This window comes from Rutilus rutilus (genome assembly GCF_951802725.1).
Source record: "Rutilus rutilus genome assembly, chromosome: 17".
In the NCBI taxonomy this organism is placed as follows: domain Eukaryota; kingdom Metazoa; phylum Chordata; class Actinopteri; order Cypriniformes; family Leuciscidae; genus Rutilus; species Rutilus rutilus.
In genome coordinates, this window is record NC_140230.1 from 3,656,247 (window position 1) to 3,674,983 (window position 18,737).

Below are 18,737 nucleotides of genomic sequence, written 5' to 3' on the forward strand. Positions count from 1 at the left end.
TGTTATGGCTGCACTTTGTTCTGCACTATATATGTTCCACCACTTTAAGACAAATGGATTTGTTGTTTGTTGTGTTTTCATATTCAATAGATTGTAAGCTAGATGCAGCTTTTCTGGGTTCACATCAAATGTTCGACTTTTATACATAATACATTTGTTTATGAATAAAGATTGATCTGTTGAAAGCAGTTATTTTGAGATAGATGCCAAATGTTCTCCTCCTATTCATATTTGACAGTGAGGGGGTGCATACAACATATTTGCCCACCGGAAACTAGAGTTGCCGCACATTCAAATATGATTTTCAAGAAAGAAAACAAACCCCACTATTAACACGACTATATGCATGAAAGCATTCAGAAAAATGTGGGCACAAATGGGTTAATAACGCTCTCAAAACATTAGCACAAAAACATTATTTATACATCATTCATGGATTTTTTTTTTCTGAAATGTTATATGTGGATGTTCATCTAAGATGGTTTATAACTTAATAGGAACGTATAGAAAACATTGTTAGAACATATTTTGTTAGCTGGTAATTACCTTAAAGTATGAATGTTATAAAACTCCAACTACAGTGATGATTTGACTGAATAAATTGCCCTGTAATGTATGGTCCTTCCCGCAGGTGAGAAGACTAGTTTCAGACTGCAGACAGCAGTATAAATACTCTATAAGAGCGTTTCATTTAATCAAAGAGTCTCAAGACACAATTAACATTTTTGAACCAAAAACCATTTAATTCACTGTATTCCTGACAGTTTAATGCCACATATCCCATTCTCCCGGCGATAAAGAGGAAATCCTGTGAAAGCTTCCTGCTGGAAGCCATCAGTGGTTTGTATAAAGATGACCGTGGAGTCAAATAATGACCAGTTTTATACAGTCATTCATATTTCAGAGCTTTCTTCTAAAAATAAATAATTGGACTGCAATGCATTGAAACACATTTCATCCTAAAGTAACATACAATAAACACACTGCATGATCAGATACTTCCAGAACAACATGGTCTGCTTGTATAACAGAAAGTGCTTTGCTATAATAGTTTCAGTAGCGGATTTCATGACATCAGAGCCGTGATGTGAGTTTACAGCGCAGATAAACGGGGGACCAGCAGATTTCAGCACTAGAGGCACAAAACATATTCAAGGAGTTTACATGTGTGAAGGGAAACTGCACTCCATTTAACATATTAGAACAATATCTGCACATATTCTGAGATAAAAGAAACGGGTAACGCTTTACTTAAAGCCTATATTGCATTATAACAGTATGTTTAATGTAATAATTATGCCTTAAAATGCATTGTGTGGTCTCACGAATAATTGTAACCTGTTATAATACTCATCTATTCATTGTTATACCTTATAAAAAGTGTGAAACGCATGACGAACAACAAATTTAAGATCTATCTGCAAATATTATAATGCATTTTAACTTTGGTTACAATTATTAATAACACAATATCATGCATTATAATGTACATTATGAATGCCTTTATAATGCATCACACATAAAGGCATTAAGTAAATTGTTACCAAGAATAGTTATTCATTTGGCAGTCAGATTAGCATTTCCAAACAGCAATAACTATACTTTCTCACTGTAAAATTACTGATGTACTGCATTCCTGATTTACTGACATTTCAATTTTCTATATGGAGACACGGCAACAAGTTATGCTTTAGTTGCATTACAGATCGACCGCGTGAATGGCTAAAAGCATTATGACAGCGTGAGAAGAAAACGAGCAGAATGATTCTGCTTAAGGCCGCTGTCTTACACTGTCTGGTGTTTGAATGGTTTGGTGACAGAAGTGGCTGGGAAACTCTTCTAATAGAAATGCTAGAAAGCAAGAGCTTCTGTCGGTGTTATACGAGAATCTGTAAGTGCACGCATCTGAATGTACATTGGATTTCCACAAATGAAAAGACAATGTGGTAGAATGGTTGTTGCAGCTTCATTATTAACTGGAAAGTGCATTGTATATGCATAGAAGTAGTCTGCAAGTGTGTGTATCAGACATCCATGTCACACTCCAATGTCTCAATCAGCCCTGAAACATGTGAATCTCCTCTTCACTGAAGTCCAGCTGTCTGACCAATCTGGATACAACGAGAGAAACAAGCAAACCATTAACCGAACAGTAAATAAACCTTTATGAAGCATACATTAACACTTATGTGTCCTTAGGGACATTTTTGTCTTTTTCATTTTTGGTGATGCAGACAGCATCATTTTTGCCAAACGTGTGTATTTTTATTGGAATTTTAATATTTCACCCATTTCTTTTCATAAATCTACAGTGCCCTCCACAATTATTGAACCCCCTGGTAAATATGATCAAAATTGGCTGTAAAAAATAAATCTGCATCGATTATCCTTGTGATCTTTCATTCAAAAAATGTGAAAAATTCTAACCTTTCATTGAAGTAAAAGAATTGAAAGTGGGGGAAAATCACATTATGAAATAAATGTTTTTCTCCAAAACACGTTGGCCACAATTATTGAAACCCTTTTATTAAATACTTTTTGCAATCTCCTTTTGCCAAGATAACAGCTCTGAGTCTTCTTCTATAATGCCTGATGAGTTTGGAGAATAACTGACAAGAGATCAGAGATCATTCCTCCATACAGAATCTCTCCAGATCCTTCAGATTCCCAGATCCATGTTGGTGCTTCTTCTCTTCAGTTCAGCCCACTCATCAGGTCAGGGGACTGGGAAGGTCATGGCAGAAGCTTCATTTTGTGCTCCACAACAAATTTTTGTTTTGATTTTGATGTTTGTTTTGGATCGTTGTCCTGATGGAAGATCCAACCACGGCATATTATAAGATTTCTAGCAGAAGGCGTCAGGTTTTGATTTTTTATCTGTTGATATTTGATAGAATCCACGATGCCATGTATCTGAACAAGAAGTCCAGGACCTCCAGCAGAAAAATATGCCCACAACATTAAAGATCCAATGGTATATTAAATTGTACACATGGGGTACTTTTTATCATTGTGTTCACCAAACCCATCTAGTGTGTTTGCTGCCAAAAAGCTCTGTTTTAGTCTCATCTGACCACAGAACCCTGTGTTGTTTGAAGATCCAGTCGTGTCTGACAATTAAATTTGCTGGAATTTGTTTTTGGATGAGCGAGGAGGTTTTTTTTTAAACCCTCCCAAACAACATGTGGGGATGTAGGGGTTGTTTGATAATTTTTTTTTTTAGGCTTTCTGACCCTAAGACTCAACTAATCTCTGCAATTCTCCATCTGTGATCCTTGGAGAGTCTTTGGCCAGTCAAACTTTCATACTCGCCGTGCATTAAGACAGTATAGACACACGTCCTTTTCCTGGCAGATTCATAACATCTTTAGTTGGTTATAACTTCTTAATTATTGCCCTGATGGTCAAAATGGGGATTTTCAATTCTTTAGCTATTGTCTTACAGCCACTTTCTAGTTTGTGATGCTCAACAATCTTTTGCTACGCATCAGAACTATATTCTGTGGTTTTACTCATTGTGATGGATGATTAAGGGGATTTGGCCTTTGTGTTTCCTCATATTTAAACTTCTGTGAAACACGAAGTCATAGCTGGACAGTTTCATGTTCCTAGTCACCCTGGTGTACTAAAAAAGGTAAATATTAATGGGAATATACTTCAGAGATATTTTACTCGTAAAAAATTCTAGGGGTTTCAATAATTGTGGCCAACATGTTTTGGAGAAAAACATTTATTTCATAATGTGATTTCCCCCCACTTTCAATTCTTTTACTTCAATGAAAGGTTAGAATTTTGCACATTTTTTGAATGAAAGATCACAAGGATAATCGATGCAGATTTATTTTTTACAGCCAATTTTGATCATATTTACCAGGGGGTTCAATAATTGTGGAGGGCACTGTATGTTACACTAGGTACCCAAAATTGTCCCCATTTAAACCCATAAAAAAAATGGCAAAATCCAGACAAATTTTGATCGCAGTGCCATTTAAGCATAAAATCATGCATTTTTTGTTCATAGGCAAGGCTCTGAAATTGACATTTTTGCTATTTTCTATTAGATCAGGGTTCCTCAAACTCGGTCCTGGAGGGCCTCTGTCCTGCACAGTTTAGCTCCAACCCTGATCAAACACACCTGGGCAAGCTAATCAATGTCTTCAGGATCACTAGAAACTCACAGCTAGGTGTGTTTGATCAGGGTTGGAGCTAAACTGTGCAGGACAGCGGCCCTCCAGGACCGAGTTTGAGGAACCCTGTATTAGATGGTGCCATTTCTCAGGTTTGGCCAATGGAGCAAATACTCGCCAATAAATGAAGCGCCTATAAATGTGTGTTTTGTTTGAGAAATCGTGTGTGAGTGATAGACTGGTCCGGGACTGTAAAATCCCCCCAAAGAATTGTGCTTAGCATGTAGTATATGTAAAATAATATAGTTTCAGTGGCATTATGTAAACAAAGTGGTAATTAAAGGGTTAAAATACTAAAAATTAATAATATGTTTTGGAAGTTATGATCAGGACCAGGACCAGTTTGAGTTTTAGACCATTGGATTGAGGACAAAGAGAGTAAAGTGAGGACATTTTGGCTGGTCCTCTCTTTCTGAGAGCCTTTAAAGGCCCGTTTGAGGGTCAAGACTTGGTTTTAGGGATCAGGTTATAATGAGGTTAAGGGTCGGTTTAGGGGTCGGGTTAGGCACTTAGTTGTGATGGGTAGGGTAAGGGTAAGCGGCTAGAGATTGCATTGTGTCAATGAATGTCCTCATAAAGATAGATGTACAAGAATGTGTGTGTGTGTGTGTGTAAACCATTAAATGACTCACTGCACTGCTAGCTCTGTGAATCCAGTCGGGCCGCACACACACACTAAACACTTGGAGTTGTCTGGTCTCTCGAGGAGGTTCTGCAGCACACAAGCATCTATCCGCCCTCTTCTTCCTTCCCATGAGTCTGCAGGCTCGGACAGAACACACTCCACCTCAAACCTAACAAACACACATGACTAACAGTGAGCTGAATAATGAGACTACTGTCTTCTGCTTTACAGCGCAAACCACAGGCGTTTCAAAACTGAGGAATTTTTCAACATTCACTTCTACTGTAAAGCTGCTTTGAAACAATCTGTAATGTATAAAGCGCTTTATAAATAACGGTGACTTGACAAAGGAAATGAACTGTTTTAGAGCGTAAGGTTCGGTCACAGCGATACTATACAGATTCCCACTGAGATTCACTTCACCGCCAAGGCTAAATGTGGCCAAGCCAGCAAAGTAGAGAACAGTCACTGTGATAAATCATACCTTTCCTCTTTCGCACAGAGTTCCTCCAGCTGAGAGCGCCAGAGAATGTCCCTCTCCTGACGGTTGAAGAACATCAGCTTGGTTTTTCTGAAAAGACAAACCAACATAAAAAAAAAACCTGCCTGGATAACAGGTCATGTGGAGCAGCATTTACTGTGAACGGAGACGCTCTGAGACGCATGTAACCTATACACGCATTTAAATAATTTAAAGGGGTCATCGGATGCCCATTTTCCACAAGTTGGGATGATTCTTTAGGGTCTTCATGTAAAGTTTGTAACATACTTTGATTAACATTCCTCAATGGTTGAGTAAAACAACACCCTTTTACCTCCTCAGAAACAGCTCTGTTCACAGCGACCCGTTTCGGTGCATGTCTCTTTAAATGATAATGAGGTGCATGTCTCTTTAAATGATGAGCAACTGCTCATTACACATTTATATGCAAACACCATATAAAAGTGAATTCTGCATCCGATGACCCCTTTAAAGCACATGCATATTAAACCCGCAGGCCATCTATTTATTTAACTGAATTGCAGCCTTTGTGAATTCACAATAGCACTATGCTAAAGGTTTTAATACATCGTGCCGACTTTTGTCATTTAAATGGTGACTTATGTGACAAATGCTGTAGTTTTTCAGATTTGTATGGGCAGACCTGATAGATGTGAGGTCCTGTAGGGCCAGTCGTATGAGGCGAGCCATCGGTGTGAATCCTGTGCCGGCTGCTAACATGTAGAGATGTGTGACGTCCCGCAGGACACGCATCGTGAAGGAGCCCTCAGGGCCGCCCACTGACAGAGCGGCTCCTGGAACAGACCAAACACTGCACATGAGCTACAGAGCTTTGCTTCTGATGCAATGCAATTCCAGCTTTCACGGCTATTTTCAAACAAGAAAACGGGTTAAAATGTAATGTAAAATCTTTTCAAAAGTGTGGGCCGAATAAAACAATTTCTTCAAGAAATTTCAACCATCACAGTTCAATAAATACATGTTTTAGAGAAATTATAGGGAACTTTGATACCAGATGCAAATGATCCTGCACATACAGTTATTACAAGCGATAGACAAAATAGATCAAATTCAACTGACATATTAAAGATGTGACAAGTGAATTTATATGATATTATAAATAAATGAACGATATAAATGAATTATATAATTTTATGTTATATCACAAAAAAGTCACCGAAAGTGAAAATGTCAGTATACGAATGTACTGTTTATTTGCACTTTTGTTTTTGTTTTTTCTGTATGTGAAAAACATTTAAAACAAAAATTCCAATTCAATTCTAATTTCAGTTCAGGTACCAAACGGGAAATAGAATTGAAATATAAGAGACTTAAAGTGAACTAAAAAAAATAAAATAATAATAATAATAATAAATAGAAGAAATAAAAATAGAAGTCGGTGGGAAAATCTATGCATAATTTGCTTATTTTTGCATTACATTTTTTTTATAATTTATTTATCCATTTGTTCATTTATTTTGCGATTTTGTAGGTCTCACAGGCATATTTATTGACGAGGGTGGAATATCCCAGAAGACTTGTTGAAAGTATTTGAATTCAGTAAATCAACTCTCAGTTATTCCAATTCATGAAAGGATGCATTTCTCCCAGCCAAGAGCACATAATACTCTTTCCTTCCAGGTTAAAACAAATAGATATGAGAAATACTAACCAATAGGAAGGTTGGCGAGGTGTGAGGTCAACACTCCATCAGGATAGATCTTTATCATGAGATGTATGTCTGAGCCCATTTCAGCATTGGATTGTGCAGGAGGTATGAGTGTCTGATCCACTGGTGTGTAGGGTTTCACAACATCTGTACCTGTTCACCAAACACACAAAACCAGCCTGCTGAACACCCCACAAACAGGTCACCTTCCATCCGCTTAGAGCATTTGATGTGTGACATCACGTGAATAATTACCCTGGACAGACGTTTTGAGGTAGACGTGTCTCCCCACAGGAACATGCATACGTGACCCTGGAGGAAGTTGTAAACGCAAGACCTGCGTGTCATGTGTGACTTCTGTTTTTGAAACCAACACACATTCCCTGTAGAAGAGCCCTGTGATGAAACATATTCATTTTTATGTTTTACCAAGTTATTTCTTTGATTTTTTTTATTTATTTATTTATTTGAGAGCGAGAGAGAGAGAGAGAGAGAGAGAGAGAGAGAGAGAGAGAGAGATCTAGCAGCATATTACAACAATAAAGACATTTCACATAAAACAGGAAAGTAAATGCAATGAGGAGGAAATTGGGTAAACAGGCAAATGTACTATCTACATTTTTATTAAATTATTGGTATCAGACAAAATATCTGTTTAAATAGTCTTTTACTCCGTCTTAGACCTGTTTAACAAATTGTGATTTTAGACTTTAAGAGTTTTCTAAGAAGGGGCAGGAGAAACAAACACTTTCTTTGCGAACCCAGTCCTCGTTTTAGGTACTGATGCACTTACTAAACGCTCATATTTTAAGTAGTCAGGAATATTTGATTGAACATGAACACCTTAAATGGTAAAAATCATTATTTCTTTGTATTTAGATCTCATTTAAAATCCTGAAGTTTTGTTATATTCCAAAAGCTATGTGTGAACATTCCAAGAACATTGTTAATGTAGAAGCACAGCAGTAATACATCAACATGTACCATAAATGAACACTGTGTCATAAATGAGTAATATAAAAGACAAATAATAAGGGGCCCAACACCGAGCCTTGTGGTACCCCTTTAGTCCAAGCTACGTTACAAAACAATGTTATTTCTCAAATGTGTTCCTATATACCTTTATCTTTACAAACTTAATTTAGATCTTTGCCTGACAATTGAGTTCACAAGTGTGTTACTCACCACGATCTTTACACTGAGTAAATGTGTCATGGAGTTCCAGTGGTTGCCCCACTTTCGTCCACTTGTCTTTAACAGATTTGCGCAGACACACCTGTACTTTTCCTACAGAGTGGGCCGTCTGGACTATAAGCAGAGAAAAATAAAGAAACACTTATTTAGAATAAGAACATGTTTTTATAATTCACAAGAAGCATTGAAATTGAACTTTTTTCTTTTTCTATCTTTGGGGCTATTTCTGTATTTAACTAACAAAAAAAGTAGCAAAAAGCACCATGACATTACCATGTTTATAGGATATGTCTCATAGTAACACCATGGTATTCTCTGAAGTACCCTGGAGTACCACGTAAATATAATGATTCATCACCGTGGTACTGTACATTTTAAAGGACCACAGTGATATTATCTGAGTCCTTCAATGTATAATGGTACCGCCATAACGGGTTTTGTTTTGTACAGATAATTTTCAATATAGTTCTAGATTCAACACAAAAAAGCATGTCTAATTTAACATACTACTCACCATCAACACGTCCTTGAACTTCACTGGACAGGCCTGAAAAAGAAACAGTGTTATCAGCATGATAACTGAGTTAGCAGATACACAACAATGTTCGTGTCTGTGTGGCTGGTGAAAGACTCACGCCAGTAGAGAAGGTACGACATCTTCCCCAAGAGCATCTCCACCCGAAGAGTCTCACCCTGTAGATCCACAACCGCACAGCCGGAGCTGGGAATCTGGAGGGGGGAAAACAATAGTGTTTGACTTTCCTAACCTTTCTAATCTGAGAGAAGACAACCACATAACCAACTGCACTTTACCAACCTTTCGCTTGGTGTAAACAACAATATTGACAGTGGCATCTGTCTGGAACCAATCATACCTAAAGATATATAAAAAAAAAATGCTATTTAATCTGAATAAAATACTAATATTTTTAGAGTGCTGTAAGACTGACAGCGCAATAAACTCTCACTTTGAAGCCCAAAAAAGTGCATTAATCCATCATAAAAGTAATCCAAACGGCTCTATGGGGTTAATAAAGGCCTTCTGAAGCAAAGCAATGCGGTTGTATAAGAAAAATATCCATATTTATAACTTTATCAACTAAAATAACTAGGGTGAACAGAAGTCTGTGCATGTCCGTGGACACATTTTAGTAAGGTGAATTTTTGTCCACATTTTGTTTAGATATGATATGAATACTTGGGAATGTCGTTGTTGTACCGCCAGAGGGAATCATGCCATACCCTAGATTTCTGTGAAACACTGCCACTGTATAATAGTGATATAATGAAAGTCAAACATACCGAGGGCGATGATCTTTGGCAGGGAGAGGAGCAGATAAAGGCTCCAGTCTTAAAGGTGGAGGAACAGACAAACCTGGTGTGAAGAGTAGCAAACACACAATTACTCCTCATGAGTCAAGTATTGGCATACATACTCAGCATTTATAACTAGAAATCCACATGGCTTTGCTGTCATACCGTTCACATGAGTGCTCTCAGTCTTCTCCGTCTGAGCTGTAATAACCAAAGAGCCATGTAACAAGGAATTAAACTTTGCTTGTTTGATTGTGAACATTTCAGGTTAAATCAAACAACAGCATCAGTTAATTAGAAGAGAAAATCATTTCAGCCCAGAAACGACTGATTATTTGATTCCCAGGTCATGAGACAATATGTTTGTGTGAAAATAATGATATGTTTCCATCTACTGCTGAAAGTGCTGACAGAACCTTGAGGAGCAGGACTGAGCTTCACTGCCATCCGTCCCACCAGACACTCCTTCAGCATGGACTCGTAGTTCACCCAGCGGTGCACCTTCGGTGGACACACATACAGTAACACAGCCCTTATTCAGATTGATTTATTTAGTGCCATCTCAGCATTTAAAGCTACTTTCATGGCAAAAATTCAATTACAAAAATACAAATATCATATAAATACAAGAAAAAACAGCAAGTCATATACAAGATTTTTTTTAATTAACATTTGATAAAAAATCCAAAACCTTTTTAGGCATAATCTTACTAAATACGTCCTTAAGTGAGGTCACAGCCCTTATAAATCATCTACAAACTATTAGCTTTCATTTGATTCATAATTTATAAATTGCAGTCTTTACATTGTTGATACATTAATAGACTATATAAAAATAGTGAAGTCTTCATTCAGTGTCACTGTAATTATTATTGTTTAATTAGCTCATATGTAAAGAGTTAGATAGTGTGTTTTATCCTTTGTTAACCATTCCTAACAGATGTACAGTATTTTAAACCAATAGAAAAGGATGTGTTGATGATTATTAGGAGTAAATAGTCCTCACTTTAGATTAGGTCATGGGAAATACTAAAACTAACCTTTATTGGACATTAATGGTTCCTAAAATGTGCATTAATTCACTTTTATACATAAACATTTATATTTACTAATTACTATTCATTTAGCTTTTCAGAGTTTTCATTAACTATTAACAACTCTGGTTTAAAATAAGACTGGCCTTAGATATGCATACGCATATCTACATATAAACTAGCCTGGGAAAACCCAGACAAACTTCCGGAAAATTTAGATTTGCTCTGCAAGTAGTCTGGCAAAGAGCTCATTCAGGCCCATTTCTAATCCGTCCAAATCGAGGCACCAACGTTGAGGTGGGCTTTACTCAATGACGATCGCTCTGATTGGTTGTAGGTCTATCCAATTGCGCCCAGAGGCATTTGAGCGACGTCCGTTGGTGAAGCGCACCAACTTTTAAATGCATTATTATATTCAAATTGCAAACACATGAGGACAGTCTCCATGAAAGACCCACTGGCAGATGAACGTGCTGCTGCATTTCTCTCCGAAACGGTAGGAAATTAAATTAGATTTAATAGAGGATTTTAACTGTGACAAGATGATTGACAGGGCAGTTTACGTGACAGGACGCACGCGACAGATCCGTCCGATAAAGATGACGAAGTAGTATGTCCCAAAGCTTGCCTACTCTTTTGCTACACATTCAAAAGTAAATACCTTTTCTTCACAAAAAGAGTACATACTTTTATGGCGTAGTGTAACTTAGGCGAATTGGGACGCAGCATATGGCTTTACACGATGACGATCGCTCTGATTGGTTTTAGGTCTATCCAATTGCGCCCAGAGGCATTTGAGCGACGTCCGTTGGTGACGCCCCTTTGGAAATGAGTTATTAATGAAGCTTTGCCAGACCATAACTCAGTTACTACTGAGAATGGTCTGGTTTTAACATGTAGATATGCGTATGCAACTAACTTTTTTTGTATGTTTGGATACATATAGTTTACATAGTTACAATATACTGTAAAAATAGATATTCAGAAAATAAATGTTATAATGAAGTAATTGAGTCAACTGAAACCAATGTCATGGATCACAAATTCCATAGAACGCACCGATTCATTCCATGAATTCAATGATCATAGATTCTTTAAAGATTTGTAAACATTTGTACATCAGTAAAGCTGTTCATACATAAATTATTAATGTTTTAGATGCTGTCAAAACTGTATGTTTTTGTGTCTATGCAAACTAATGGTTCTTAAAATGTTAACAAATACATTAAGCATAAATTCACTTTATACATAAACATTTCTTTACACTTGTTATTTATTACTATAAATTCTATAAATGAACTACTAGCAACTCTGGTTTGGCCTCACTGTTTATATGTAAATATTTGTATGAAACATTTACAGGTACAAAAACAGACTAGCTCTTCACATATGAGCTAATTAAACACTGATCATTTGAAAATTAAAATGACAATAAATGAAGAACTAAATAGTTGTATATCGCTAATGAATGTATCAACAATGTAGATACTTTAATTTATAAACTATCAACTATACTTTACAAATGATTTGCAAGTACTTTATCACTGTAAGCGTTCAAGATTAAAACTGAAAGTTTTCAAATGCTCGGCTCCTGCAGGACTTTACCTGGTCAAACAGGTCAGTGCTATCAATCCCAGCAGCCCTCATTAACTCCGCCTCCCCACCAGGGTGGAAATCCATGTACGCACTCACGTTATACACCATTCCTACAGCACACACACACAAGCACAGGGAGCATGAGAACGACACAGCCTTGAGGGGAGGAAGACAGGAACAAACACTGGTGGGACTGATGGAGATCTGATCTCTTGTTATTGGATTGATGAAGCATTAGAAAATGAGACTATTCTAAAAAAAAAAAAAAGTGAGACAAGACAGTGCCAACAAGATGAAAAATGCAACACTTGTATTCAAATCAGCATTAAACGATAGTTGCTCTAGTTTTTCTTCTCTATTGTGCCGTGTTTCAGAGTGAAAAGCTTCTGGAGCAAGAACAAATGTGGGCGGGGCTTGAGTTTGTCCATGGGGAATTGATTGGATGGTTGTGGTTTCCTATTGGTGGATCTCATGTGAGTGACAGGTTGCCCCGCCCTCGTCATCAGAGAAGAGATCATCACATGAATTAAAAAAATAATAATGATATGGATAAATAATTTATAATAAACACTGCAATATTCCATTAAAAGTAAGAATTTCATGGGGACTTTATTACAATATCAAAATACTATATTTACAAAAGTTGAGGACTTTTCTGTAGGAAAGTAAAACTTGCATGTGTGATCATGTAAATATATTATACACACACAGTATCTTTATGCTCACCAAGGTTGCATTTAAAAAATAAGTAATATTTTGAATTTTTTTTTAAATATAAAATCAAGATTTCCTATATTATTAAACTAATTTATTCCTGTGGTCAAAGCTGAATTTTCAGCATCATTACTCCAGTCTTCAGTGTCACGTGATCCTTCAGAAATCATCCTAACATGCTGATTTGCCGCTCAAGAAACATTTATGATTATTGTCACTGTTGAATACAGGTGTGCTGCTTCTATATTTGAGGTTGTACCTCTGATGCAGGTCCAGCAGTCGTTCCTGGTGTTGTGTTTCTTCAGCTCGTCTTCGGTCACCTCGATCAGTCTTCCTCTCAGTCCGGTCAGGTCGCGGCCACTCTTGGTCAGTCGGATCCAGTCCAGCAGACTGTGCCCGGGCTTCAGCGCCACCTGGATTCATCACACACACACACAGCATATTTACAGCTGCATTCAGACACAGACCCCTTAAATCAGTATGAATGACAATAGCGTAGTATCTAGCTGCTAACCTTATTCCTGCTCTGTCCGGCTGGCGAGACTCTCTGCTGGGATCCGGCTGATGGGAAACTCTGCGACGGCACGTTCAACATCTCTGATGCTCTAAAACAACCCCAGTTCCTGACAAAACCTGCCCGAACACACTGGAAATCACTAATCAGGAGCTAAACATAGATACATAAAAACTGGCAAAAGTACACCGAGTGCCACTGATCGTGGGAGTTTATTTGTGAGGAGGAGGAGGAAGTGTTATGAGAGTGTTATAATTAGATGCGACTTCCTCATTTTGGCAGGTGGCTTTATTATTATAAATTTTTTGACCTATCAAACATGACAACATGGTCCAATTCAGCTGCTCTAAAAACACACCGATATAAGAGAAAAGTAATAAGCAGTAGCGATGACACTGCTGTCATAACAGCACCTACAGCAGCACCTAGTTCCTAGCGCTTGAGAAACTGTCGCGGAAATATGACGTCATTGTTGTGCTCGGGTGATCATAAAGATTTCATAATAAAAGTCGAATCTATTACAAATCTAATATATAAAAGCCCTGTCAAAATTAAAATATGGGATTTTGCTGGATTTAGTTGATACATATATTTTATTTATTTAATTTTATAACATTTTCTTAATTCCCCCTGTGTTGATCTTGTAATCATTGATATGGGTCTTATTGTGTTTGGAATTATTTATTCTTTTGAACCTGTGCATATATTTTATTGATTTATTTATTTTTACAGCTCCAAAGCAGTAACGTGTGTATCAGTGACTTTGTCTGTGTAATATTTGAATTAACATACATGTCTTAATTCTGACATACCAGATGTCTCTCAGACATTTATATTGTTATATTACCCTTAATATTTTTCCAACTAAACAAAACTCGAAACATTCAGAAACAAAATCTGTTACGATGTATGAATAATGTATGTCAATGAAGTTAATATAGTATGATCATTATTTCAGCGGATCTTTAGCCTAATGCGAACAGGTGACAGTGTTTACAGACTCTTTCTTAAATTTGGTTATTACGCATTTAAAAACTCACCAGACAAAACGCTGGAGATGACAGAAAAGACTGTTGAGATGCTCCCTCTGTTTTCAACTCTATAATCTTCATCATCTTCTTCCTCAAAGTCCTCTTCATCTTCCTTTACCATTCCAGTGATATAACTTTTACGATCAGTGTTTTTTTATTTATTTGTTAGTACATCTAATTAGTCAGATCAAACAAATGCATGGCTTTATATTTTGACAGGAGGTACATGCGGTACATGACTTTATTATTGGCTAATCTATTTAATCCCACCAATAGGAACTAGAAGAGATTATACTGAATGACACAGGACTTCAAAGACGGAGTTAAGACTTCAAAATAAAAGTCTTAGTCCTAAAGAAAGAATCGAAGTTTTAAAATTTGCTCTAATGCCATTGTGAAACCTCAAACATCCTCTTATGTCCTTCCAATTTGAATCAAACACTCATATTTTGTATGAATAGGAAGCAGAAGAAAAACAAACTCTGAATCCTTGAGTTGTACATTTTTACATTGGGCAAAATGTAAGGCTACTTTTAACAAATTCTTTGATCAATTGATGCACAACTAAAACGTCCCGAGGACTGTGAGATGAGTTTGACTGCATATGCATCTTTACATGAAGGGATTTATTGGGTTCAGTTATCGGTTCATGCACTGAGAGAGAGAAGAATAACCCTTTCTATTGGACACTTCATTTCTCTGATTCTGACACAATATAGGGAGAGTGGGGTGAGTTGTGCCAGCTTTTACTCAAAGTGACTATAAAGTGAGGCCATGGCAGAAATGCCTTCAACTTAAGGATGTACATATATTTCAGGATGTGGTGCATCCCTGAGAACAATAACTTTGGATCTGAAATAAATTGTTTCAGAAATATAGCTTTTGGGAAAAAAGTGGTCTCATGGCACAACTTGCCCCTGGTGCGGGGGGAGTTGTGCCTTTGGGGGAATACATTGGGGTAAATTGTGCCAGTGATTTCTGAAGTAAAACAGAACATTTTAATGTTATGAACCGTAATGCCAAATGAAAGCAAGATAAATTCAATACAACATTACTCATTTAAGGTTTATTTAGATATTGTCACCCTGGAATACCATAGCATGTGTTTTTCCTACTATGGTCAATTGCATAGGGATTTTGTATTGAACATAACTCAGGATCACAGTGTCATAGAGACAAGGGGGTGGGCTCATTTTACTCAGACGACCAATCAGTCTCTCAGGATCATTGTGAAGCTATCAAGCTACGCCCTAGCAACCATTTAGAGCACCATAGCAACACAATATATGATATTTGTGAATCATTTCAGGCAAAAAGGCTTTGGCAATAGATGCCTGTTGACATAGCGATGTCTGTTAATTATGTAACATATAAGAATAAAGTGACTAGGCTAATTTCTAAACATCCTATTGTGACATAGGCCACTTAAAAACGGAATAAAACTTCTCTTTAATAACATAGTGCAAACTCACAGTCACAACTGAAATCAGTGTTAGCTAAATTAAACAAATAGCAGGCAGGCCTAAGTCAAACAATGATGAGGCATGCCCATCTCCTCACTTCTCAAGATTATCCCCTGTGAGTATGTAGGTCTAGGTGGTCTGGATCTGGCACAACTTAACCCAGGCCCTTTGGCACAAATCACCCCAGACCCACAAGTTTGAAAAACTAGCATGATCCAGCAGTTAAGAGCTAACATCATGCTAACTGTATAGACTCATTGTGTAGCCTAAAGCACTAAAACATGTGTGAAATGTTTTCAAGCTTGTCTATAATTTTTCAGACACTACAATCAGAAAACCTTAATCATAGAAATTTTACTTTGAAAGGGAAAAATCAGTTTATTGCACTAAAATGTGCTTAACTCTCATGCCATGTGTCTCTCTTCTTTGGAGGATGAGTAAAAGTGATTGCTATTCAAAATTATGTGGTCACATGACCAATTTCTTCTATGGTTTTCCAGAAACAAGGGGTGGAACTACTTCCCCCCTGGCACAAATCACCCCACTCTCCCCCTACTGCAGATGGCCTCAAAAAAACTACCCACTATCAATTTACTCACTCCCATTATCAAGCTTGGAAGAGCCAGGACATTTTTTTATGTAACTCCGATTGTATTCATCTGGAAGAAGAATGTCATTTACACCTATGGCTTCAGGGTACGGAAGTGTATTGCATTCACTTGAGGAAAAAAAAATCTACTCTGTTTTTCTGAATTAATGACTTAATTATCTCAGAATTACGAGATAATTTTCATGAGAAAATTTTTTTTTGCTCTGTTTTTCTGAATTAATGACTTAATTATCTCAGAATTCTGAGATAATTTTTTCTTGAAATAAAAATATTTGCTCTGTTTTTCTGAATTAATGACTTAATTATCTCAGAATTATGAGATAATTTATCATTTAAAAAAAATTGCTCTGTTTTTCTGAATTAATGACTAAATGACATTAATTCAGAAAAACAGAGCAAATATTTTTATTTCAAGAAAAAATAATCTCAGAATTCTGAGATAATTAAGTCATTAATTCAGAAAAACAGAGCAAAAAAAATTTTCTCATGAAAATTATCTCGGAATTCTGAGATAATTAAGTCATTAATTCAGAAAAACAGAGTAGATTTTTTTTTCCTCAAGTGAATGCAATACGCTTCCGTATCAGGGTGAGTAAATCATTGGCTAATTTTTATTTTTGGGTGAACTATCCCTTTAAGCCTCACCGTGGCATTTTTACCAATTACCAATTGTAATTGAGACAAAGATGTGGCGGTGACTCCAGAAAACAGAGTTACAGAAATCTAGATGCGCTAGAATACGGTGTGGATTACTCTTTCAAAGTCTGCATTTGATACAAATGGTTTGGTTTTGCACTCTTGCCAAAGACCTTAAGTTTTGAAAAGTAAATTGAAGATTTTAAAGTTGTTGTGAAAGTGAAGGTGTGCTGGTCTTCTCTTCTCTATTGTGTCGTATATCCGAGTGAAATGCTTCTGGAACAAGAACAAATGTGGGCGGGGCTTGATTGTGTCTGTGGGGAATTGATTGGATGGTGGTTCGCTATTGGCTGATCTCATGTGAGTGACAGGTTGCCCCGCCCTCATCAAAAGAGAAGAGAAGAGATTGGAGAGATGTCGCTGCAAGAGGGATGGGAAGTTATTCTGATTCAAGATTACCAGGAACATGAATATACAAAAAATGTCCATTAATAAATTATTTATAATAAATACTGCAATATTCCATAAAAAAAAAAAAAAAAAAGAGAGAATATATATTTTTTATTTCATGGTGACTTTCTAGTCAATAAATGGGAATAACCTAACCATGTGTGGATTTATTCATTTAGTAATGAGATATGTCATAAATCATATATCATCATAAGTCATTAAAAATGAGATGTTTGTACAAGTATCAACATTAAATTATCGTTCTAAGACGCTTGTCCTTTAATGGCAACGAATCACATTACTTTTCTGATGGAGCAATTATATCCCAGGAAACATTCATTTAATAATTTAGCTTGAGATGACACAATGTAATTTATTAACACTTCATATTATGACCGACAAATTGAAACTGGGGAAAAAAAAGATGTGTTGAGCACATACACAGTACATACATATACCCAATCATTTTTATACATGTTATTGAACTGTTTTTGTTATTAATATTATTTTTAAGATGTGTAATTGAGAGGTGTTTTATGTTCTCGGTGTTGAGAGCAGTAAGTGATGCTCTGCTGCCCTCTTGCGTTTACACACAGACATTCAGCCTCTGGACCGTTGAATATGATTAGCTTGAATGTAATTAGCTGATATGAAGAAATAACAAAAACCGTCGATACTCTTTTCCATTGAGTTATGCAAGAAAATAAGTAAGAAAACTTTTGAAAACTTTCCTGCTTTTTTCCCCAGCTCTGTTTAACTACTAAAGTGATCAAATGACACTGGAGGTAAAAGTTGTTTGTTCATTATTAGACATAACTTTTGTTTGTTTTAACTCAAGCGGTGGAGCTTTAAAGACAACACACTTAGTTTTTCTACTTTTATTTAATTATTTATTTAATAGTTTTTGTTTTTGTGAACTTTTCCTTTACCGAACACACACTGCAGGCCATTTAATAAATGACATTTATTCTGGAATAGCCTACATGCTTTGTTTTTCTTGGTTTGTACCATAGATATGGGTTTGTACAACAGCAGAGCGTGTAACATTCTAATGACGTCAGCGCGCGGAGCTGCAGTTACAGCTGAGCATTCTAATGCTGTTATTTTGGAACACAGTAGTGTTGTTGTAGTCTGTAGTTTCTGTGTGCGACAAAAGATATGATGTCTTATCTTGAAGGTCAATCTCTTGAAATAGCCT

The 18,737-nt window shown here is 36.6% G+C and overlaps 1 protein-coding gene across 1 annotated transcript; it reads right to left on the reverse strand.

The window, feature by feature from the left end:
• Positions 1–716: 716 nt before the first annotated feature.
• cyb5r4 (cytochrome b5 reductase 4) lies at positions 717–14,676 on the reverse strand. The gene is made up of 17 exons (XM_084385088.1): positions 14,390–14,676; positions 13,350–13,468; positions 13,095–13,248; positions 12,131–12,231; positions 9,908–9,992; positions 9,657–9,692; positions 9,480–9,552; positions 8,995–9,052; positions 8,813–8,906; positions 8,692–8,724; positions 8,169–8,291; positions 7,239–7,379; positions 6,987–7,136; positions 5,958–6,108; positions 5,297–5,383; positions 4,820–4,981; positions 717–2,111 (listed from the first exon to the last, which is right to left on the reverse strand). Exons 1-17 carry the CDS (start codon positions 14,499–14,501, stop codon positions 2,057–2,059), a joined length of 1,734 nt encoding a protein of 577 aa, XP_084241214.1. The 5' UTR covers positions 14,502–14,676; the 3' UTR covers positions 717–2,056.
• Positions 14,677–18,737: the final 4,061 nt, after the last annotated feature.

Excerpts from the sequence above, each read along its gene's own strand:
- cyb5r4 (XM_084385088.1), bottom strand. The coding sequence starts at position 14,501 with ATGGTAAAGGAAGATGAAGAGGACTTTGAGGAAGAAGATGATGAAGAT. Across the intron at positions 9,553-9,656 it reads TGAGAGCACTCATGTGAACG|GTTTGTCTGTTCCTCCACCT; the intron begins GTATGACAGCAA and ends TCTTCACACCAG. Across the intron at positions 7,380-8,168 it reads TACTCAGTGTAAAGATCGTG|GGCTCTTCTACAGGGAATGT; the intron begins GTGAGTAACACA and ends GTTTCATCACAG.